Below are 26,111 nucleotides of genomic sequence, written 5' to 3'. Positions count from 1 at the left end.
GACGACCTACTGATGCAGTGGGATTTCTCCCGGGGGTGCTGATGGAGGCGGAAGGGGGGGGAAGAGAGAAAGAGAGAGTGAGGCACGGAACGCTGCACAGAGCTTTACATAGAAACCTTATATGTTATTATGAGACATATTTTGTATTTATTATGAAACTGTCTTAGTAATTGATGGGATACACTGGTCAATATTTTTTTTTCTATTTTCTCCTCTCTACACCAAACCCTGCATCTCTCAGATCAACATTTGTGTTTAATAATATATATACTTTCTTAATTTAAAAATGTTCTGCCAAATACAATAGTTCCAATCACATTGTGAATGACTGCGAGTGTGTGAGTGTGCGAGTGGCTGAGTATAGCCGCAGAGAGGGATGGTCAGTGTCTACTGGTCTGAACAAATAGCTGGCCTAAAGTACAATTTATTTCACTGCTTCACTACACAGTTCAATTCAGTCTGTATCGGCTGAAAACACACGGATAAACACACAAGCATTCTCTCGATCAAATACACACCGATGTGTACAGGTACAGGCGAAAAAGATAAAGCAGAACCCACTCTCACTTACACACACACACAACACACTCTAAAACTCTTCAAGTCGGAAGTCAACTAGCTGAAGAGAACAAATGAAAGTGGCAGCAGTGTTCTTTTTTTGAAATGTGAAAGGTTAGCAGTAATGTAGAGAGGGCTGCTGCCAAAAGCTGCCAAAAGCCATCAACCAATCCTGTGAAATCAGCTGGAAATATGGAAATGTCATCAGTCAATAGAGTGGAAAAAAACTAAGTGGTTATTCGTAGTAAAACCCAAAGCTGAGGGACTCCCCGGTGCTGATGTTGAAATTCATATTATAGGTGTCTTGCCTGACAATACAGTCAAATACTTCAACATCACACAAAATTTAGTAATGAGACAATGTTCAATACATTACTTTGTTCTCTTGTATTGTGTGTGTCAGACTGTGGCTGTAGTATTTTATTTGTACAAATGTGTAGTGGGACCTATGTAAATGGGTTTGGCTATGGTCATTGAGTTTCTATATGTATGTTGACGCACAAATGTGTCTATGTCCCATTTTGTGTGTCTGAGCAAAAATGAGCTTGCAGAATTTTCTTGGCTGCACATTGAGACGCTCAGTACAATTTCATCTGCTTGGCCGCGCCATTCGTCAGTTGACAAATCCTTTCAATATAGTCTACCTGGCCTCGCTCGCTCGTCATTTTAAAGGAATTACACTGTCTCGGGAGAGAGAGAGAGAGGAGTGAGAGAGTAGACAGGGAGGTGAGAGGAAGTAACATGAAAAGATGAGAGGGAAGGAGAACAGGAAAGATAAGACGGGTATCTTTTCAATATCATCTGACCAGTTGAAGCCATTAACAGGACAGGAGGACAGAGATTTGAAGAGAGGGATTTGAAGAGAGGATGAAGGTGGAAAAAGGTGTGAGGGGAGGGGGGGGCGATAAGAAAGCGATGAAGGCCATTACCAACCGGATCTAATGCAGCTGTACCTGCTGCTATGTTGGTTGAGTGGCTGCAGGAAGGCAATAAAGTGGTTGAGTTAAAGCATGTACGATATGTCACTGGGTTTATCTTGCAAAGAGGAATAATTATGGTTCCGCAATGAGCCCTGGCAGACTGGGCCTGTACACGGCTTAAACACGAAGTTATAGCATAATAGAGACAGCCCTCGATACCGTCATATGATTTCACATAATAGGTTCACATACATCCTATGGTCCATTTATTCGGTACACCTGTACAATCTAATGCAGTCACATAAAACATGCACAAAGACTTGCTATGACATCCACCTTCATGAACAACAGTCTGGACCCCTTCACTTCACTCTTGTGTTTCGGAAGCTGCCTTTCTAGTTTGAAGAATTCATGAAATTCTGCATTTTCTGGGTTGATCTTCCGGTTTCCCAACTTCAACAGCCCATGCAGTGGCCCTTCCCACAGCTCTTCAGCCTTGCCTAATTGGCATCATTTGTTTCTTGCATGCTCAGTAATACATCTTTTAGGACCTGCTCACCTTTGCCTTTGAATCAGACGCCTATGGCTACAATTTGGGAATTAATTTCTGCCCTTATTTTCCACACTTGAGTACGTCAAAGCTTTAATGCTGCCCTCATCACTCTGCTCAGTTCAGAGAAAGGCAGGAAGGAGAGAGGACGAAAGGAGAGAAGCAGCAGGCAGATGGGGAGGTTTCAAACTAGCTGACCGCACTTCTTTCCTATGAAGACTGCAACATGGTATGAGGACAGACAGAGATATGAGAGAGTGATGGAGGGCGGAGGGCACGGAGAAGCAAAGGAAGCTGCAAGAGGGGAAAGGGAAAGAGCAACTCATTACTAGGGCAGGAAGGAATTCATGGGACAAAACAGCTGAGACAGAGAAGAAGCAAAATATATGTTGGGGCCCTGTACCGAGGTTTGAGTCCTCTGCAGCAGCCGCAGGTTCAACTCTGACCTGGCATGTCTTCCACGCTCTGTCTACCCCTTTTCACGCTTAAGTGCCAACACAAAAACCAGCACTATAGTTGACTGATGCTAATATCAACTATAGTTTGATATCTCTCACAGAGGGAGCTCGTGTCATGATGCTGTTTTTAAGCTTGTTTTTCTTTTTGTTTGACTTTGGCTTTGTGCAATCCTTTTTTAGGATCTCCTCAAGAAGTATACAGCTCTGCATATTTGTATCTGTAAACCCCGGCATTACTCACAGAGGAAGGATCTGTGTGTGCGCAAATATACACAAGGCTTGTATCGGTCTACTACATTATCACCGATTGTAAGGAAAATGTTCTTGCCTCTTTGTTCATCTCTCTGTTTCTTCTATGACCCTATAGCTTTTTCAATGTCTGCATCCCCTTCTCTTTCTCCTCCTTAATTTTGTAGGACTTTTTATTTTAATTTCACAATACAGTGAGCACACTTAGATGATGGCAGGCAAAACTACACCTGACAAATAAAAAGGAAAACTCGACATGTCCCTGGGGTGATATTAACACACAGGGAGTGCTCCCAGCTGTCCAGTAACACAGATGCATACACACTGTGCTCTGATGTGTTAGCAGGTGGTAAAAGCACATTGTGTGTTTTACTTGGGGCCAGCAGCCTCACAGATGTTTCTATCACTGATCTAATACAGCCTCACTCACCACAATGTACAACACATTGAACTTCCTCTTAAAATATATTATTTTTAGAAAAAACACAAACCATTTGTAAAGGGAAAACGATAAAAGGAAAACGGGATGGGGGCAAGGAATTAAAGAAAATGAAGGTAGAGAAGAGATTAAAGTTGGATGAAATAACCAAAGTGAAGGAGCAAGAAAGAAGTACAAAGATGAATTCATGCATTTGGATATAAAGGAAGGAAAAAACAATGTGACTCATACCACTTGTCCATTCTGGGGGTTCTTGTGGGCATAGGGAGGGCCCCGGATATGATTCCACATCTGACCGGATGTCATTGCAAAAACGACACACTATCACAAACACAGAGAGAGGAACAGAGACAAGCAGGTGTTTAACATCATTAGCAGAGAAATACTTGTCATCTTTTAACTGAGTAAATCTGAACAAATGACTTGATAAATGACAAATGTTTTATTAGAACATGCAAAAGTCTTTTCTAATGAGGTGAGGTCACTTCATTTACATTTTTTATCAGTACAATCTCACTTGACTTATGTCCCTGGAATGCGGAGGTGTGTCTTTTTGGCAGAGCAATTGTTAAGTTCTCCCAGCGGATTCAAAGTTAAACCTAGTGTGAGTGTATAATGTGTGTGTGTGTGTGTGTGTGTGTGTGTGTGTGTGTGTGTGTGTGTGTGTGTGTGTGTGTGTGTGTGTGTGTGTGTGTGTGTCATACCAGTGCAGCCATGGCCCATCCAGTCTTGTTGTATATGAATTCCAAGTTGTTCCTTCTCAGATACAGCAGACCTCCAACCAGAGAAACTAACAGAGCCAAAGCAATGGTCCCTGAATAATTAGGAGGACGGAAGACACGAATCTAGAGAGGAAGAGGAGAGAGAGAGAGAGAGAGAGAGAGAGAGAGAGAGAGAGAGAGAGAGAGAGAGAGAGAGAGAGAGAGAGAGATGAATACCATATAACTTGTACATAGCACTATTTCAAATGTATTGTTATAGTGATTAACTATCTCAATGTGATGAATACTGTGAATAAATATCCTCCATTCTCCCTTTTTGATGCAGGAAAAGGTTTTTTTTGGCTTTTTGTAGATTTGATAAAAATAATAATCAGTTAAGTCTAAAATAGGGATTAGAGGTATGCTCCAAGTGATCTGGGTAGCACACTGGAATTAACACACTGCTCAACCTGCATGTTAATTCCAGAGTGTTTAAATTCCAGTGTGGTATTCCAGGGTGCATGGAAGGAGGCTGATATCTACTATCCAACCTCAGATTTAGAAGAGGACATGCAGATTCCATCCTGGCCTTTAAGCAGTGGAACAGTTCTTTACCCTCATGGGAGGGCTAAGGGGGTTGTAGTATGACCATCCAGTTTACATGTGTTTTGTAGACTTGGAAAAGGCATATGACCATGTCCCTAAAGGTACCCTGTGAGGATTATTGAAGGAGTATATCATATTGGGTACAGTAGCTGTTGCGTCAGGCGACCCAGTCCTTGTAGAACAAAAATGAGGGCTGTGTCTTCTTCTGTGCTCATAAAGTGAAACACGTTTCCAGTGGGTATTGGACTCAGCCAAGGTTGCCCATTGTCCCCAATCCTGTTAGTGACATTTATAGCCAGGGTTTCAAGGAGCAGCAGAGTAAGGAGAATTTTCAGTTTGAAAACCTCAGAGATGTTTCCCTGCCCTTTGCAGGTGATGTGGTGCCCAGTACTGACAGGGCAGGAATCCCCCACATGCCTTTAAACTGGTTCAGGTCTTACCTTTCCAACCAGAGTTTCTCAGTGACTATGACCTGAAACATGCGGTATGGTGTCCCCAAGGGTTCAATCCTAGGTCCGATTCTATTGTCGATCTATATGCTCCTCCGTGGCAACATCATCCGCAAATAAAATGTCCACTTTCACTGCTACACTGATGACTCACAGTTCTATATTACTATCTGTCCTAATGACCAATGAAACATTGCAACTCTCCACAAGTGCCTCGCTGTAATAACACACCTAATGGCAAACAACTTTCTACAACTAAACCTCTCCAAATCTGATGTAATTGTCTTTGGTCCCACCTCCATCAAGGAAGAAATCACGGCAAACCTCGGTGAACTAGCACCTTTACCAAGTCCAAGTGTATTGAAAAGTGCTATACAAATAAAGTTAATAATATTTGCATTATTATTGACTTCATTCAGCATGCACTGATGTGGTTTGCAGCTGCAAAGTGTTTGAGAGTCCGAACCTCAAAGTCTGAGAGATGCCTCCTAGGTTCCTTCCTTTGGAGGTTCTCTGGGCACATCCAGCTGTTATAAAGGAATGTGGTGTCTCATGTAAAGTATAGTACATTGTAGAGTCACAAGTAACTGAAAGCTGAGCACTTAGTGTAAGTGCACTCCTCTCCTACACACTGAAGGAATGTCTTTTGATTGCAGATCCATCAACAAGAAAACAGGGAGCTGCCTCGACTATTGTTGCCAGTACTTGGCTGACAGGATGTTCAGCAAAGTCCAGCAGTTGAAGATATCATCTCGCAGGAGGGAACAACTTCAGTGCCTCTAAGCAAGGGCATCTAACACCCATGTACATGTGACACCCTGTTCCTTGAAGCTTTAAAGCCTTTGACATGGTCAACGTGCATCTGCTGTTGCAACGATAAAGGGTGCTTTCACACCCAACCTGTTTGCTGCAGTAAAAAAAAAACGACATTTGCCTATTTTGGTCAGTCTGTTGAAAGAGTATTCCACTGATTTAGCAGGATTATAAATGGTTATTTAAAGTCAAACTGAACCATGACCCTCGTTATTTGGATCAAGAAGCTCATAAAAAATAAGGTGTGTGAGATTAACTTGCATTCAGCTGCTATTCCATGTGTCAGATACACAGGCTATTAAATCAACACTGAAGTAATACTGTAATGTTATTGAAAGCTCAGATCATGGCTCAACAAACATGATCAGAACAGAGCCGTATAGCTGACGTGGTAGAGCTGGCACCACATAACGAGGCTTCAAGCCTCTGCAGCTGCTGGAGTTCAATTCTGGCTTGCGGACCTTTGCTGCCGCCCTTTCACACTTAACTCTTAGTTATAGCAGCAACACTGAGATGTTGGTGTGTGCCTGGCAGGATACATCCACCTGCGTCGGCGGTGAGGATGGACGCTGATGGATGATGGCATCATGCAAATGAGTGAATGTGAATATCTGTGTTCATAGTACCTGGACATCTGTGCGATCTGCAATCCACTTGGCCAACTGCTCTGAAGCAAAGCCAATCCTTTGCAGGTCAAATGTATCAGCCCTCTTCGGCTTTCCCTTGGCCGGAAAATGCATGAAGGTTGGAGCGCTGTTCATGTTCAACTAGAGGAAAAGGGAGAAGATGAGGGTGAGGAAGTCAGGTTAGTGCTACCTATCAAACATATTGGTCAACATATCACCCATTGATAAAAAAAATACATCATGGATCAAAATATCCCAATCAACAGACTGACTACATTAACTGGTACCGTGCATTCACCCTTTACATAATGTTTCAAATGGTTGAACTTTAATATTTTGTTCCTACTGGAAATGAAGAGAGAAACACTATAAGACATTCGGAAAATTACTAGAATTGTTATGATAATATTGTATAATAGAAAGCTATTCCTAATTTAATGACTTTGCAGTTGTAGCTTGTAAAAAAATAAAAATTAAAAAATCATGTGAGGACTCTATATTGGCCAAATGCCAAATACTAAAATATGGCACAGGAGCAATGACGACAGATAACCTTAAGAAATTATGATATATAAGAAACTAGACCAGTGTATTCCATTTATATCATGCTATATGCCTCTCTGTGTGTGTATGCGTGTGTGTGTACTGATTTAAATACAAGACAGTGAGTGGGTGTGTGCTGGCTATCACAGCTAATAATTGCATAGAGAGGATGATTCCAATAATTCTATCTTTGCATAAATATGTTTTTCTTCTATGCAAACATTTTCCGTCTGTTGATTTTAATACATACAAACAACCAAACACACGTATAAACGCTCACGCGCACACAAACACAGCTAAATAAAAGTGGGTAATTCAGCACTTTGAAAAGAGGTTGATTATCTAAATCTGCACCCAACTTTCATCTCTCCCTCCTGTTTTCCGCCTTCAATGTGTCACACCTATTTAACTATAAAGACAACTGCTTTTGTTTTCCCAAAGACACCTAGATAAAAATGGAGAGGAGGAGAGAGAGAAGAGAAGAGGGTTGCTATGTGGGTTATTTCTCAAACCACCCATTATGTGATAAATTAGAATAATGGATTACAAGCATGTGCGCAAGCATGCATATGTATACTGATGCAACACTGTAAACATACATGTGGAATAAGCGGATAAACATATGTACAAAATATACATTGGACATACAAACACCAGCAAACAAACTGAAAAAAAAGAGTAAAATGATGTGGATGTAATTTTCTAATGTTCAATTGCAGTTTTTTGTGACATGAGCGACTGTGGATAGAGTCGTAAAAATCAAATAGTCTCAAGGAAAAGAAGTCACTTGAAAGCCAGAGAGCAAGAAGGAAAAAGGAAAAGAAACCAAACCAAGCAGCATGGCAAGTAGAAAAAAAGGAAAAGATAAGAAATGTTAAAAACTATTAAATATGAAATACTAGACTAATTAAACTGAGCACAGTTATGAGTATGAAGTGTAGAACAAGAAAACGTCCCTTCATATTTTGTATGTTTCTAGTGCTGACTACGATTAAAGGTTTTTTTTACCCTACCCAGCATCTCTCAGCCCCACCAGAGAAAAAAGTTAAAATGGTAGAACGCAACACAAATTCCTGAAATCCACAATGGCAAAGTGAAAAAAGTGAAAACCACTGCCCCTCCCAGTCAAAAGCCACTGCAGACCATTACATGCACAGCAGAGACTGTAATGTTTGCTTATCTACCTATAGAGGCCAAAGTCACCAGATCAAGAGCAGATGAAAAATAAAACAGATTTTATGAGATTTAACATTGTTTAAAGGAATAACCTTGTATTATAATAACCCAGGTTATATATTAGTCATCCATCCTTTTCATAAAAGTGGATCATATTTGTCTGCTCAACAACACTTTCTTTTTACAGTGACCTTTTTTTTCTTTTTATAAAAAGCTGGTGTTTAACCTCCTACTTTTTTTGCAGCTATTCATTTAATGGAGCAAATTACCTTCTGCAATATGGTGGGTGCGGTGATAAAGCTAATCCTATATCAGCAAAACAGTGAAACACTTTTGCTGTCCAATTAGTTTTTCTAGCACTTTGTCATATTAATCACCATTATATGAAAAAAAAAAAAAACACTAACCCCTCCTAAAATGGAAAGGTACGTTTTTAATTACTAAATCAGATCGGAAAAAATTGTAAATGAAGCTACTGAAGTTGCAACAAGGACCAGTTGTGTTTTCTGTGGATTACATACAACTGTGTAAATGTGTTTTTGTAGAGTCATGGGTTGGGTGATGATGAAGGTTTTTAACCATGTGTGAACATTGTTAAAACGAGAATAATTCCATTGGGGTATATATGAAATTACAATCAAAATGGGTTGATTTTAACTGGCTTTCACTCCAACATAGTATATTAGAATTTTGTAGTATTTTGTATTCATTTGCCAAACCAGAGACAAAACACAATAAACAATTATTTTGGCCATGATACAGTTAATTACATAATGGATTGTCTATACACTGAACGACTAGTTACCTGTTGGAAAACATCAGCTCCCTCATCGTAGTCCACCACGGTGAAGAACAGCTTGTTGGAAAATGCAGACGAGTAACGCCACGAGTTTGCCAGGACTTGGTATTCCTCGTTCGCCTGCCTATAAGATGACAATGAAACAAGAAACGAAGATCAAGAAAAAAGTATTTCACAAATAATATACTCCCATTATCTCACACACAAATACTCAAATACAGTGTTAATAATTACTATTCTGTTCAAGAGGATTTCTTCTATAGCAAGTAAACCTGTTTAACAGCAGGTATCACTAAAGTCAGGAGTTACTAAAGTTCCGAAAACATAATGAAACGCAATTTCAGATCCATATAACCAAGTTGTCTAGAACAGGACTGATTCCGTCAATGATCCTTAATTAGCACTAAAGAAGTACATGTGTCTCTAATACTTCCAAGTCCTGCAAAGAGTCCTGCCTTAGGATCTATTTCACTACACCAGACTTAGCATCTTTGTACCACAAAAATATGCAGGGAAATTAAAGTTAAGAAAATATGTGGAAACTTCATGTCAAGAAAATTAGATTTGGAGTAAATACTTGTATAGTTTTCATGACTTAAATTATATTATCAATAAGAATAAATGATGAATCAAAATTCCTTATACACAAACATCAGTTTGTATCCTCCGTTGCACATCTAGAGGGAGCTGATGCAAGTATTACCAACAGAATGGAAGCAATTCTGTGGCAGTCGGACTGGATCAATGTGTACTCAAGATGTTTTGTTTTCATTGTTGTCAAGTATGTTTTTACAAGTACTCAGTTGTAATTCCACTTTGCCATCTGTTTCCATTTCCTGAGCTGCTCTTTGTCCTACAGGAGGTCGGATTTTGATTCTGAGAGGCCATTGGTACAGGCACTGCACAAAGGATGAATTGAGGGCATTTATTCATAAAGACGCAAATAGGATTGTGAAAAAGGAGGAAGAAAATCCACAACTTAGTAACCTGAAAAACAGAAATGGTAGCTGGAGATATGGTAAAAAAGGGAGGACGTAAGCGTATTGGGACGGAGTTAGAGACTGTGCAAGATTTAAAAAATGAGAAGAGTTGGAAAATGGGAGGAGAACGAGAGAAGATGAAGGGAGTGAGAAAAGCAAACTGCACATGAGCTCCTTGGTGACGTTTCTCTCTTCATCCCATAAGGTTCTTATAAGGACATGAGAAGATACTGCATTTTCATTTCTCTCTTCCTCTCTTTTCTTTTTGAACCTCACTCATAATTTTCTATTTTCTTCACAGTCTAATGTCAGTGGTCAGGCCAAGGTTGCACCAGCACATTACTCTCACCTTCTGCATGACAAAATGAAAAGTTCAATTTCACAAAGCCATCTCTTCTTGATTCAGACTTTTTAAGACTTTCTCCTTCACTTTGACATTATGCCTTATGTCAACTGCCTCTTGTGTCGGCTTTAATTAGAGAGAAATCATCTGTCAGGATCTGTTATGTGCACTGATGTTACGTTGTTATCTGCAAAGCTAATGTTAGGACAGTCCCTTTGAAGTGTCTAAAGTAAAAAAAAAGAGCTGAGATGATGCCGATGAGTCAGATGTTGAAACTGAGGCCAGCAGACTGTCAGGGATTACAGTGGTGCTCATCTCTGTCTGGGAACCCCTCCTCTGCTGGAACTGTCTCTGTGTCACAGAGATATACACTTTAATGTGCAGACAGGCCGTGTCATCTATTCATGTGTGGTTTATTTAGCTTCCTGACAAATGTCCTAATGATATAAGAATATTTTACTGATGAGGTTTGGTGGGTTTGTTCATCACCTTCTAAAAAAACAAAATAAAATATTGCAGTGAGAAAGAAATAAGTTAAACCATTTTAGCCCGAAAGTCAGAAAATCATCATAAGGCATTTAGTTTTATGTGTATTGTATGTTTCCATTTAACATTATCTGCTTGTTCATCGTGTCAAACTGACAAAAGCTTAATATAAATTGTTGCCGCATGCTTAACATGATGTCACAAGCACCTTTATTAATTCAAATGCATTTAATACAATGTTTTCACATGTTCATATTTAGTGTGTGTTCCACAAATCCAACTGGTCTCAACTACTGACATGGACCCCAAAATCTGACTGAGCATCAGGTTTGAGAGTAAGGACAAAATGCATGGCCCCCATCTTATCTATGGAAGCAAATTCATGCATGCATGTATATATATAATATAATATTATATAATTTAATATAAATAAACCCCACTGAACTATGCAAAATGTACCTAGTAGCCAAAATTAGGAAATATATAGAGTAGTTATTATTCCAGTAAAGGAAAGTTTTATTGAGCTACAAACGTCTGTTCAGGGTTCAGCTGGAGTTGTCGCTCAACTGTTGCATCACTGTCTGCCTTCTTTTTTCAGTCACTTGATAATTTATAGGTGATGATACATTGTGTGAAAATACTCTCACCATACCATCAACACTAAGCTTGAAAATGAATATAACGTGGAGTCTGTCATCTTTGAGTAAACCTGAATTAATCCCATCTCTACTGTGAGTTTCTAATGTGAAAGGGATACTTAGTATGGACCAGCGGACAAAGCTGAAGAGTGATGTGGGAGTGAGGACCCCAGTGATTAGCCATCTTTTTTACTGCCTGACGGTCCTCTTAACGCAGACTCTCAGGTCACCATCTGACATCCATCTCTTACGCTCTCCCTCTTGCTGTCTTTTACTAATGATGTCATACAATTGCTTGTGTTAATATGATAAAACTGGCTGGGGGAATTGTAGGAAGTGGGACAAACAGACAAATAAAGAGAGAAAGAAGCAGACTGGTGAAAAGAAAAGGCAAGGTAAGGCAGGGAATATGGCTGAATGGGTAGATGCTAACAAATGAATCTGGCGATTAAATAGAGATAAGTGGGCTGTTTCCTTGATAAGAAAGGGAGCAATCGCTTCTGAGATAAACAGATAAATGTTCGCGCGTGTGTGTGTGTGTGTGTGTGTGTGTGTGTGTGTGTGTGTCTTAGGGTCAGCCCACAGAGAAAACGTGCGTAAACCTGCTTTTGGCAAGTGTGTACTTAATTATGGCCGTGCCAAGCAAACAAAAACAAAATGCGTTTGTCTCTGTGTTATTAAAATACTGTCTATTATGCCCGTCTTGGAGAAGAACTCTGGAGAAGTTCAGTAAAGCTCATCAAATATGAATAAGTAAACGTACATTTGAACATATAGAAAAATATTTTTTTTTTGTTAATTAGTAAACATTAGTTTACTTCCCAAAAAACAACAGGACATGGGTCAACTACCTGGTTTATGCAGCACATGCAAAACATAATGTACACCACACAATCTAATGCGGTGAATGTCAATTAAGAAATATGACTCATAATTTATTAGAAAATTTGCTAATTTTAACTTAGCTTTACCAAATTATTATTCTTTTTAAGAGAGAGACAGTGATTTGTGGGGGAAATCAGTGATTCTTAAACATCAGGCCAGCCTCAACCTATGTATGAATGCAAAAGGGAGAAGCAAGCATGAAATATCAAACCACGTGTTCATCTAACAGATAAAGATGAGCACTGACTGCAAATCAAATGACTCAGAGAAAAATACAATAGAAATAATAAAGGGCCCTATTATTTTGGATGTATACAATAAATCTGCAGATACAAATTGGCTACATAGCTACACATTAGTTGTGTATAAAAAGTCTTGCTGTAGGCAATCCAAACAGTAGGTTGTGTTCCCCTTCACTGTTAGATGCCTTAGATTGTGGTGTTCATACCATTAACAGGCTAAAAGACAATGCCTATAATAAAAGTGGGTATGGCTGAATGATTACAATTTTTTTATTTACTGTTATAATGTTTGATTCTGCTCACCATGCTGCAATTTCAGTAATATGTCCCATATTCACAGCTGCCATCATGATAATAGAATATAGCATAAGTCATTTTATTCATGTTGCAACTGAGACATTCAAATCCCAGAAAAACAGTGTATGCATCAGATTTTCACTGACAAAGTAGATTTCAGGACCATGGACAGCTACACAGTCATCACAAATGAACTAGTGCTGTGTGCAGAGCTGTCCATGGTGCTGAAACATCGGGCTTGACAGGGAGTTAGAATAGTTTGATTCAGTTTGATTCAGATGGGAATTCATTTAAATTCTGAAGTAAAAATTTAAATCAAGTCAGTGTAATGCTTGACCTTGCCATGTCGCACTTGATTCTGCCGCATACATGATGCAAGGCTGGTTTTGTTCATAAAAAAAAAATCCAATTTCAAGCTCGCTATTGGGGTTTTGAAAAATCTCCTGAATGTATTAAAAGCCCTGAGTATGCGAGTGGGTAAGTAGGTCTTGTTGGTCTTTTTATTCATTCTCCTTTGGTTGTATGGCTGGCTGGAGTCTCTTTGATCTAAATGTCAATGTGACCCACAGGTTCTTGTTATATAAAGCTGTTTTCTGTGTTTCCCAAGAAGTGCACATCTATGTGTGTGTGTGTGTGTGTGTGTGTGTGTGTGTGTGTGTGTGTGTGTGTGTGTGTGTGTGTGTGTGTGTGTGTGTGTGTGTGTGTGTGTGTGTGTGAGAGAGGAAGAAGTATATGTATAATTTTAGATGAGTTCGAGAACACTTGTGCATGCATGTGCATGCATGTGTGTTCCCCTGTAGGTGAACTTTAGTGCACTGAGTAAGCTTTCGTGAGGACAATAGAGTTATCTCAGACAATAGAGAGGCAACAAAGGAAGGGGTGGAGGAAAAGCTGCTATGCCAGGTTGTGGCCTACAGAAGGTGCTTTGGCATTGTGTGTGTGTGTGTGTGTGTGTGTGTGCGTGTGTGTGTGTGCATACCGGCAGACGGAACACTGTCTTTGAGGCTGCAGGGCGGTGAACATGACGATGACAGAGTAGTTCCTGGGTGGGGCCTTGACAAAGCGACGGAACTTGTCACCGTTCATCCTCACGACCGAACGCCGAGAGGACCACTCCATCATCTGGTCAACCTTCTCCGACAGCACATTCTGAACACACAGACAAGACAAAGTGCAGAGAGGACAATGTTTGCTGTTGGGATTTTCAGATTGAATCAGAAGAGTAATTCCCGTGATTTGAACAATGCTAGGTAACAGCAGATACAAAATAAAGGCAATCGTAAACTCTGCAGATATCACTAGGATTCCCTACGGAATATATCAAAATCCTTGACTTGTGTTGGCTGAAATAAAGGCAGTGTCTCTGAAATGATATAAAGTTCCAACTATTCCATGGCCAGGAGAAGCTTTGCTGTACAGTTTATACTTGCAGCTTTAAAAGACCACAGCTGAAATAGAGCAAGGTGTTGCCGGATCCAAGTTACTAAATCTAAATTTTAATAGGTTTGACTCATGACCTGTACTGACTAATGGTATGCAAAGAATCTGGAATGCAACAAACCTAACCATTATTTACAGAAAAGGAACCATGACCTGGCAGTCTAGGTGTGTGTGTGTGTGCACAGAAAAATGTGCAGCTTTATGTTTGTGTATAAATTGTTGTCCGTTGTTGATTATATCCGGCCCAGCTTAGCTAAAAGGTCACTACAGAGTCAGCACAAGAACACAACACTAGAGGTAAATAACACACAGGAGACATGTGTACACACATCAGCTAGGGCCTTTGCAAGGATTCTAAAGCTGAAATGCTAATTGTGGCAAAGTCACATAAAGGGGCACGGTAATGACTAAGTGTTGCTAGTTGTGTATTCATGCACATACACAAAGTGTCCTTGTACTGTGTGTATTCCTGCCTGTGTGTCTGCATGATTTTGTTTGATTTCTCAGCAGGACACTGCTTAGTTCCCACCAGCATCAGCTTTGCCAAAACTTGAGCTCCGAACCGACGGCTGATGAAATATTGAAAACTGCTGATGAAACACTTGTTTCCCAAACTCTGCTGATCAAACTGTACAGCAGGAAAAAAATATGTCCGACAAGCATATGCAAATTTACAGTATTAAACTTTGAGGACAAATTTGAGTCTACTACCTCTTTATAGGTCTGGGCGATAAAACGATAGCGATAATTATCACGATAGAAATATAAGACATGTCGATATAACGTCGATAGAACTCATTCCATCCATGTTGTGACAGACAACACAAACAGCCAATGATAATGAGAATAGCGCCGCACCAATCATGTAGCTGGAATAGAGTTACAGCAAAGTCATGTTAGGTTGACGGACACCGCACAGAGTTTCGGAGCAGCAGCACACGTGCTCATGTTTGGGCTGCTTCATAAAGGTGGACGACTCTGCATCGGTGCAGAGACAGACACAAACATGTTTTCAACTACGGTCATTGTTTTAGCGGGTTTCCACCGCTGAATAATTATAACCAGCGCTGCTTCAGGATCAGGACAGACGCACATTAAAAGGTCCAGTCCTCCTGTATATGTCACAGTCTCTGGCGGAGTCTGCTTCCTCCTCACTCCTCCACTGACCTGCGCTCATTTTACACTTTACCAATAAACACTATCACGGATCAGATTAGGACACGTACAAGGATTTGTTTCCATATCGCCCAGCCCTACCTCTTGAGCAGCATCTTTAGTACATAAAGATGCTATTGATATGGATGAATGTCAATTTCTTCTCTTTTCTTAACTCATGTGGGGAATGTGTAATTTAAGTAAATGTTTATTGTATTTTTTGCATTGATAAAAATCATTCTACTCATAGTTTACAACAAGTAGTAACTGGGGCTCGGCATATTGGATTTGTATTATTATTTTTAAGATGAATGGTGATATAGGATATATATTTTAGAATTTTATACAAGAAAAGCTTAAAGTGATAGTTCACCGAAAAATGGAATCTACTCACCACTATGCCAATAGAGGGATGGGTGAGGTGTTTGAGTCCACTAAACACTTCTGGAGTCTCAAAAATAAAAAACCTAAAGGCAGCTTGATGCTGAATTTGCTCTATTTTTATCAGGACATGTAACCAACAAAGCTGTGCCCACTTTATTGTTTATTTCTAAATGGATTATTATAAAGTCTTGCCCACCCGAGCCAGCTGAGTGCACTGACCTCCTCGACAAGGTTACAACAGTCTCCGTGCGTCTCATCCTCTGCTGACGACCAGCATACGCATGCAAGTCTCACATGGCAGCAGAGAGATATTGTGGGCTTTTTTGTAGCAGTACTCTTTCAAAAATTCCTTTTCCAATCTACAAGTAATTTATTCCATGATAGTATGAGCATCTCAAGCTACTTTGTGTACAGTGTCTTTCCATTTCTTCCTCCCCTTCCATCTTTCTACCCAGTAGTTCACTAGTATGGGATCAAGTAGACAGTAGCTAAATTATTTAGCACTGCACCTCACTCCTGCTGCTAATCGAGCACAAAATATATCTCTCTCTCATAAGCACGCACAGCACGCGCGCACGCACACGCACACGCAGAAAAAGCAGCAAAGAGAGACCGTAAGACACGTGTTAATCCTGTATTAGTTGTTCACTTCAGACAACACACTCCAGCACCAATGAGCCATGTAAAGTACGATGAGGAAAGTTCACCAAGAAACTGACTAAATACGAGTACAACACAGCACCACAACCACACACAAATGGGACTGCACGATCGCAGAAGGTATATTGTTCTTCCTGTGCACCTTTGTCTTTAATTTATCTCTAAAGTTTTTGCTCGTGTGCATTCAGCCAGAAAGGGAGAGCTGTCAGTCCTGGATGCCAATCATGCTGGCAGTAATGATGCACCGCCTTACTCACATTCTGCAAGAGCACACACACACACACACACACAAACAACTGAGCTGTAAATATACCAAAATATACTTGCAAGGGAAGTGTAAGCGATGATAAAGGTGCTGAAAAACAGTGGAGAGGAGGGCAGCTGACGAGGAGATGCTGTAATATACTGTAGCGCATGTTTTTAGGCATAAGTTGTTGTTTGGAAAGTCTAAATATAACCTGTCCTACCAACACTGTTTAATAAGATTAATAAGCTGAAAACTAAACAGACACACATACTAAGGTTGGGCCATCGTCCTTATGGCTGATGGTCTCACACACACACACACACACACACACACACACACACACACACACACACACACACACACACACACACACACACACACACACACACACACACCAGCAACTCTGCTAAAATGTAAACATTTATTTTTGTTGTTTAGTACTGTTCATGTCAAAATCAACTTTTTGAGTCTTTCAATGCTGGGTATCTGCCAATATCGAGTGCGATCGCATTCTTCATTTACGTTAAATAATAGCCTATGTATGTGACATTTTTATCAGCACCCAAATACTGAAGGCCATGGTTAAAAAATGAAAAGTCTGAAAGCTTAAATCATTAAATCATCAATAAAGTTTATTCCGAAGACAGTGACATGATTGAACAGGCTAAGCCGTCTTACCCTGTTGGATTTGTTGGAACAGGAGAAAAACTGGTGGTTGTTTAGAGGTGGTTCTTCTCTAACAAGCTTTGACTCGTGCTGACAGGCAGTATGCAGACACACAAACTGTTTATTGAAGGTCTATTATTCAGTTAATTATGGTTATGACGACATGGTGGACAATCAGTGTATTTATTATTTTAACTAGTGACAATGATGCTCAGAACCAGTATAAAATGAGAAGCTCAATGTTTTCCCCAATTAATTGCTATTGCTAATGATTTTTGCTCAAAGGTTAGTGAACCTGGACTCTGAGTATGAATATATTGTTTTTTGTAAGATTTGGGTGCAGTATTTTTGCAAAGAACCTACAATAGTAAAATAAAACATATATAAAAAAGGATATTTACAATCTTAGGTTGAAAAAAATTCGGTTGCATATTTCAGGGCTAAGCAATTCCATGTTAATTTATTCCAGCTGATATTGTTTTTGAATGGAGCGATTACTAGTGTAACTTAGGTGTAACTACAGTTAATCGGCATTAAAAGTGTTTGGTTCGTCCACGTTAACCTGCAGGAGTCTCTGAACACTTAAAGTAAATAAATTCATGACGCGCGAATCTTGAAGTGTGGAGTTTTGAAATGAAGGGGCGAAATTCTGTCAAACAGCCAAGAATGACATCTGTCACAGATGGTGGGCTCCTGCAAAATATTAAGTGTCAGAAAATAATTACACGAGAGGGATGAGAATGAGTAATTCAGTCATTTGACAACACTGGCCTCTAGGAATATGAGCTGTCTACACATGTGACCGTACAAACATTCTGTAAGGCGCCAAATGCTGGTTAATTGTAAAAAAAATAAATAACTAAGGGAGAATGGAAAAAAGATTTATTTCAAATCTATTAATTGTAAGTTTTGTTTTAGCCCTTCAGAAACCTAAAAACACTTTAAATCATGTATTGAGTTTATAATTACAACAGGTAAACATGGTAAAACTGTTGTTCTTGTATAACAAACATTAACACAGAAGCTGAAAAGGAAACACCTTGTGCTAAAAGAGGAAGCTCATTAAAAACAAAATGCCTGCCACTAACCATGATGGATTCAAATAATATGCCTGGTTCAGCTGAGGTACTTAGGTCAACTATCTAAGAATTCACGGTCGTATCTATTTCCTGTATTAAGACAGAATGATGCCTGTAATCTGCAAAGTAGTTAAAACTCTCATAAAGAGCACTTTCTGCACGGAGCTCTTTGAATATCTTATGTTAGACTCCCTCACATCAGTGTTATGACTCCCTGCTTCATCTGATCCACATACACAAACATGTACAATACATAAGCTCTCCAAACAGCCTAGGACCATTAAGGTATTTATTTTCTACCCCAGTGAGCACAGAGGGCACTAAAATGAATCACATCTACACTGAGTGAGTAAAGCCATTTTCAGACATGACCTCCGGGTAAAATCCAGAGAACGGAGTTTACCCGTAGTCTCCCTTTCACACATGCACAACATTTTTGCGTCAGGCCCGTGTTAAAAGCGTCCTCAACATGCCAAATGGACTTCTCCTGGATTTCTACAGACTTTATACTAGAAGGTCAGGTGGAGAAAGACAAACATGCACCTCCTCCGTGGAAAATACGGAGCATCTGCGCGCGCACACACACACACACACACACACACACACACACACACACACACACACACACACACACACACACACACACACACACACACACACACACACACACACACACACACACACACACACACACACACACACAATTCAAAAGTATGTTTTTCTTTTCCAATTATCTGCTTTTCAGCTGCTCCCTGTTACTTCCACATTTCTTGCAACACAAAGTATGTGCAGTGAGCTGAGAGCCCGATTATGCAGCTAAATAAAGAATAAGTAAACAGTAAATTTTACTTTAAAAAAACAAAACAAATAGCAGCAGTGTCGAAAGGAAATATGATGAGATGCACAGACGGAAAATAGGAAACATAAAAAGGAAGACATGGAGAGTAGGGCAGGACTGACTCAAGTACTGATGACCTCACAGTTAGAGGCTATAGGGGACATCAGAGAAGTTCGTCAGCCAAACAGTTAGTCAGGCATAGAGTCACTACACCCGACGGCCAGTCAGCCCGAGAGCTGTCACACAAAAGGTCAGTCGCCCAGCCAGATGTGTAACCAATAAGCCACATAATTATTTATCCAGGGAGCGAATCAGCTCAACAGCATATCAATGAGTTGACGTCAGTCAATCAAAGATTCAGTCAGTGAATTAAGGAGGCAGTCAGGTGGTGACTGTCAATCAGCTAAGTTGTTCCGTCAAATAATGAGTGAGCCGAGTATTTTAAGAGCTGACCTACACTCAACATGCCAGAGAGGACAGACACGTCACTTCCTGACACATCCCACCCTCTCTCTTTAATTAATTTTAAATTGTATGGTCTACACCAGTGGTCGCCAACCCGTCGATCGCGATCTACCGGTCGATCCCCAGTCTTCACTGTCGATCCCCCAACTCTCTGGACTCACTGGCTGTCGTCGCGCCGCAGATCAGCTGTGTGTCTGTTCTCTGTTTTTCACACGCGCTGTGTGTCCGCTACTGGCGTTGGAGTTGCAGGTTTATCTCCTGCATTTCCTTCAAGAACAAGTTGGTTCATGTACTAAAGTAAATGTCAAGACTCTACGGTATGAAGATGCGCATCTTTCGGTCTGTCGATAACAATCAAAGACCCATCTTTAACCTGATTCTTAATGTTTATCTGATGAATTTATGTCACAAACAAATGGTTGCAACACTTTCTGTATGCCTTTTCAAAATAAAAGCACTCCCGTGTTTAAAAAGGGGTTATTATTGTGAAATATTTGCAAGAGCTGAAGATGCACGGCTTCATACTGTGTAGTACTGGTGTTTATGTTCGTACAAGGGACTTCTTTCATACAGGGTAATAATCATATTTGTGGCCATATTCAAATCAAAGCCTATATGTAAAACATACAGTAGCAGCTCCTCTGCAGAACATGTTGTGGAACTGAGAAGCTACATATTTTGCATTGTAAATATAAATTGATATTAATTTGAATATTGTGCATTGAATAGAAAAAGTTGCACAACTGCCCTTCTTTGTGTATATTTATTTCTTGTACATTCAGCCTTTAATGAAATGTAATATAATGGTAGATCTCAGCTTAAGTTTGGAATTAAAAAGTGATCTTGGGCTCGAAAAGGCTGGTGACCACTGGTCTACACATTAGAGAAAGCCCCGCTGTTGTAAACCTATATTGTTGCAACATTTAAATGATGTACATGAGTTTGATTTTCATACCTGTAAAAAAGAAAATAGCACTCTTGTCAAGAACAAGCCGAAAAAACAGACAGAGGAAGTGCTGAGGATCTGGTTTTTAATACTAGGTAGTAATCAATATCAGGGCATAACATTCACCATTATAGTAGCACAGTGGAGCACTTTTAAGTGTCTTGTAGTTACTGGGGACGGTCTAGATTTACCCAGCCAGCGAAGGGTTTGATCTGTGAACCCTCATCTTGTCAAGCTAGTATTTGTTCAACCCAAAATCCCTTGCTCCGAGCAGCCTAAACAGAGGTCTATTGTAAGTGAATGGGTCTCGGCTTGGGCCATCAGGCTCCTTTACAGTTTCCTCTGATTCACCCATTGAAAGGGGGATTACTGGAAATTGGCTTCGTGTAACAAGGAACAAAGAGTCATCCATTATCACCCACACTCACTCTCTCTTTCTTCTCTCACACACACAGAGAGAGAGAGAGAGAGAGAGAGAGAGAGAGAGAGAGAGAGAGAGAGAGAGAGAGTACTGCCCTTTGTAAAAACCAACAAAACTTGCAGCAAGTCTATTTCTGGTGTCCTCATGATGACTTAGGGGCTTTCTGTGTTGAGCTAAACTGAAAATAATTAAAACACAGAGACATAGAACAAATGAGAGGGTAAGAGAAAAAGCAATATTACTCAGAAATTTGATGTTTTTTTAACTTTATTCCTGTGTTTAAATTAAATAACAAATGTAGGGGCAGAAGGTGACCGAGAGGTTTAAGACATAGAGGACGAGAGGATTTGATTAAGCAGAAAGCGGAGACAGGAGATGCACTGAAAGCAGTATGTGAAATCCTGTGAGTAAAGGGACAAAGGGAAGAGTTATTACAGTGAGATATAAAAACATATACCATCACAAATTTTGACAGTGTTTCTGTGTGAGTCAGTTTGTCTGTCAGCGTTATTGTTTCCTTCTCTCACCTCTATTGAATCAAACCAACATGCTTTCATTGTGTCAGTTCCACGTTTGTCAGCCCATAATCTGTGATTCACAGAAACACCATGACTTGTCAGTGGAAGGGGGGTGAGCAGGATTTGTCAGCTTATCGGCCTAATAACAATTATTTGAAATATATGCATTTTCCCCTGCCTTTGTCCATGCATCTTCCTGTCTGTCACCCTTCGGTGATTTTATTTGTATATCTTTCCCCGATTAGTACCAGTCTCTGTGTCTGTCTCCATGATGCTTACAGAACATCTTAAGATTGTTTTTTATTTTTTCGCTTATAGATTACAGCTTCTCTCCAAACCTCCCAGACACACGGTGTGACATTTTAAATCTTCTGTCATCTCCTTTCCCTGAGGAGCTTGTCAAAGATCTTCTGTGTATTTTTGTGGTTTAGGGTGTATATGAGTTTCAACAAGTCAACTTTTAAACTTTAAAATACCAGTTATAGGGGGAGATATGTCTAACTTTGAAGCTGAAATAAAAAGTGAATATGATAAAATGGTAAAAAGCATTTGTGTGGATGACTGGGTTGAAATTTCATGGGGAGGACACCACATTACAATACAACACAATTAAGATAACAAGTTTAGAAATTACAATGATGTTATGTGTTCACCGTTTTAAGACATTGGTTTCTTTTGTTTGTTTGTTTGTCAGCAGGATAACAACTTATTGGACATGGTCCAAGAAAGGACCTAATAAAATGCATCTGTACATCTTGAGTAAGATATTTGTGATTGTGGGTAAGAGGTGATAAAATTGTTCATCGCCACATTCAAAAACACATAGAAAAATAAAGTACAGTATGAACAATGCATTGTGTTGTGTGGCCATGCAGACAACAAGCGAACCAGTTGGCTTCGTCATTGGAAACGTCAACAAAAGTGTGGGTTTGATTTATTCTACTTGCATTAATCTGTCACACCATAGGAGCAGAATGCTGAGGCTAATTGTTTAGTCACTCTGCTTGACCTGGACTCACCCCTTCTTCCCCCTTTATTTGTCTTTTCCTCTGTGTTTGCAGATATAATTTCTCTGGGGAAAGCACAGAGCGCCGATTGGGTTTATGGGGCATCAGTGCAGTTTGATTTTGTTATAAAGGCATCCCAATAAAAACTGGGGACGGACACGAAGGCCAAGAGGCCAATCCTACTGTAAAAACAATAGGGACTTAACGCAAGCACTCAGGGAGCATATGGTCACTATACTTTTTCCCGCAACAATGCCAAAAAGGAGGAGAGGACAATAAATGAAAATATGTGGGGGAAACGGGATGAGTAAGGCAGAAGAAAGGAGGAAAATCACCAGAGCAAGTTAAAACTAAGAAGAAAGAAAAAAGAAGAGAAATCTGCAGTTACATTAAGAATAAAGCCAAATTAGTACAGACACTAATTAAAATAGCAGAATATGGAGATGCAGGCCTAACATGCGGGTAATGTTATCTCTTCAGGTAGGGAATTTTAAGTATACCTACCTAGCAATATTTTATGCTGGTAATACCAAACACAACTCATCATGACAAGAGCTGCAAATTGGAAAACAATCATGTCAAAAGTGAGTTATGATGTGAAAGATTTAGCAAGCAGCTACTGGGCAAAGTTGATATTAGTGTGCATCAGTTACGGATTTCTAATTTATTTAATACCCTTTAAGCTCCTAATCAGTCCTTAATACTAGGCACCAGCGAAGCAAAGGTAAGAAAGTTGGCAAGCCATGCGACATCTTCACATGGCAGAATGGATATGGATATTTATCAGATAACTGACTTGAAATCCAATTTCCAAAACGCTCCTTTATGTGATAAATTAGCTGACTATAGGTAAAGGAAAAATCAATAGACTTCAGGACTCAGACGTGAATCTCACTTGAGTTCAGATTTTAAGTGATGCCCCCAATTATATATATATATATATATATATATATATTCATACAAACATATATATATATATATATATTCTTATTCATGCAAAACCCCTGTTATCCATTTATACCTGCGTTTCTCTTTTTTTAAGTTTCTCTCCTTCACACTGGCCAACAGCGAAGATTCCGGTTCCAAAGGTTTTTTAATAATTTCTTGGGGTAAAGAATTTACCTCTGTATTGAGGAATTTGTGCATAGAAATATCTGATATAATAAATCGTAACTTTTTGTATCAGTTCTACAGACTAACTCTTAACATCGGTTGCGCTGGTGCACCCTGCACCCAAAAATGTTCACTGCGCCATTTGGCACCGCAGTAATACACCTATTATACCTTATCTTGACAGTTCCCATATGCATTGGTAATTTATTTAGGGCTGGGTTTGATTCCATTTGATTTGTTTGAATATCGATTTAGTTAAGTATATTTCAGTGTACAATAATTTTGCCTGAATATGAAAGAAATTTACGAAAGCTGTAAACTGAACAAGGAAACTTGGTGCATTCTCAAAAATACTGAGGTAGGCCCTTCACAATAATCAATGTTGTGTTTGTGTGTCTGCTCAGACACTCAGACAGAGACTCTGACACGCTACAAACCAACCACTGCTTCTGCTCAGATCCTGAAGCAGCGACGCTAATCGTTTCACAGCATTGGTCCGTAGTGGAAACTCTGTATTCACACTTTCTGTTTCCACTGTTCGAATATACATCACCTCGTTCACCTCCTCCTCTCCTTCACATGTGTCAGTGCGTGAGTGAGTGGGGGGCGGGGCCAGCCAGGAGCCTGTGAGTGTAAACTCCGCAGTGGAGATGAGAAGAGGATGCGAAACGACTCAATCAAATACAGAGTAATACCAGCTAAATGCTTGGCACACCGATGAGACAAAAGAACATTTTAGTCGCACATTACAGATTTAAATGGTCGCACTCTGGAGGCCTGTAGTAGTATAGCAATAATAATATTGTACATTTCTTACAAAATCCCATGGTACACCTGGACTTGCCTGGCACACCATTTGGGAACCACTGACTTAGACTCAGACTTAGTAACGGGGACTCAACTTAGACTCTTCTTTGGTGACATGCACTAAGACTAGGACTTGAACACTGGGGACTCAAGACTCAACTCAGGCTTAAGGTTCAGTAAGTGTTACTCTAACTCTAATTGAGGTCAAAACAAACCATCCAAAGCAGCCGTACTTTTCTGCCCAAACTAAAAGGAAGACACTGCAGGGCAAAAACAGACAAAAAGAAAAATGTATTTGGACCTCACTTTAATGCTGAGAATCTTCAAAAAAGAGAACCCATAAATTGAGTCCTGGAGGTGTGGCAGTTGCAGCAAAGTCATTTCATTCTCACATAGCTGATTCGTCACAATGTAGGGGGCATGATACCATTAAGTGTTACACTGCCTTTTATCCCTAATTCAGCTCCCTCTCACTGTGAAGTGGGCTAAAAGGAAACAATTAATAACACAGATTCCAGATTCTACATCTTTGGGGTCGTACTCACACTGGGGCTGTATGTACTTGTGCGCACAGTGCTTTTTGTCTGCCTGCATTATGTGCTTGGCTTCAAATATTTATGTGTGTTTCTGATGAAATGATTCAGGCAGAAAGATTAAAATTTTGCATTCCACTCGCTTAGCAATTTGCATTGGGGAGGCTGTGGTTGGTCTTAAGGTTTAATTAAGCACCGACGAGAAAACAGAAAATGAGGCAAAGCTTGCTTTGAATCCTTCGAAAACCCATCTTACATAAAATTAGAATGAGAAATTCCCCAAGTATTTCAATCAAAGGATCTCAAAAACTACGAGTACATTTTCAGAGAAGAGATGAGAAGGAAGGTTATAGACAAATTCAAAGTTCGCACTGAGCCCAGTTCAATGCTACAGTATAAAAAAACGAATTGACGGATGCAAGAAGAAACAGAAGTGAAAACAGTCACTTTTCCCTTTTTTAAATTCGGCTTTATTTATAAATCCATTATATTATAAAATATAGTGTCTCCTCAATATACAAATAGAACAAGCAGAAGTTTTGAAAGAAATATGCTGTACTGCCCACTTCTTTTATTAATTACATGCCACTCGATAAAGAGACTTGACACTTGAGAGCAGAAACTTCTGGAAAGAGAAGTGACAAATGTTTCCTGTGACATATACTGAAATATGAGTTTTGAAGGGCGAGCACTAACTCAACACTGTAATATTTTTGACTGAGGGCTGAGCCTATAAGAGTACTAATCTTTTTTTCCCTTAAGTAATGACCAAGCAGCCAGCACTCTCCATCAATCAGGCAGCAAAGTCAGTTTTTGGTTTTAGCTTAACTTGGGTTTTGTTAAAGGAGAACTGTTCTGCTCATATTCAGGTTCATAATTTAAATTTGGGTGATTACTTAAAATGGTTTACATGCTCTAATGTTCAGAAAACGCATCACGTTCCTCATACTGTCAAACTTCAGCACCTTGATTTTAGCTCCTGTCTCTTTAAGCCCCCCTTCGGGAAAAGCCCAGTCTGCTCTGATTGGCCAGGTGATCAACTCTGTTGTGATTGGTCAACTACTTCCAGCGCAT

The 26,111-nt window shown here is 39.7% G+C and overlaps 1 protein-coding gene across 1 annotated transcript in view; it reads right to left on the bottom strand.

Moving 5' to 3' along the window:
• Positions 1-26,111, bottom strand: part of tusc3 (tumor suppressor candidate 3) — a 66,414-nt gene that overhangs the window by 24,734 nt on the left and 15,569 nt on the right. Inside the window, exons 2-6 of the mRNA XM_035183491.1 lie at positions 13,738-13,907; positions 8,894-9,011; positions 6,370-6,510; positions 3,879-4,019; positions 3,406-3,495 (exon numbers count right to left, since the gene is read on the bottom strand). Of these exons, the coding sequence (XP_035039382.1) occupies positions 3,406-3,495; positions 3,879-4,019; positions 6,370-6,510; positions 8,894-9,011; positions 13,738-13,907 (660 nt within the window). The remainder of the gene's footprint in view (positions 1-3,405; positions 3,496-3,878; positions 4,020-6,369; positions 6,511-8,893; positions 9,012-13,737; positions 13,908-26,111) is intronic.

The sequence above is a fragment of the Hippoglossus stenolepis genome, chromosome 2 (genome assembly GCF_022539355.2).
Source record: "Hippoglossus stenolepis isolate QCI-W04-F060 chromosome 2, HSTE1.2, whole genome shotgun sequence".
In the NCBI taxonomy this organism is placed as follows: domain Eukaryota; kingdom Metazoa; phylum Chordata; class Actinopteri; order Pleuronectiformes; family Pleuronectidae; genus Hippoglossus; species Hippoglossus stenolepis.
The sequence above is the reverse complement of the archived record's forward strand: the minus strand, read 5'-3'. Positions and strand labels throughout refer to the sequence as shown.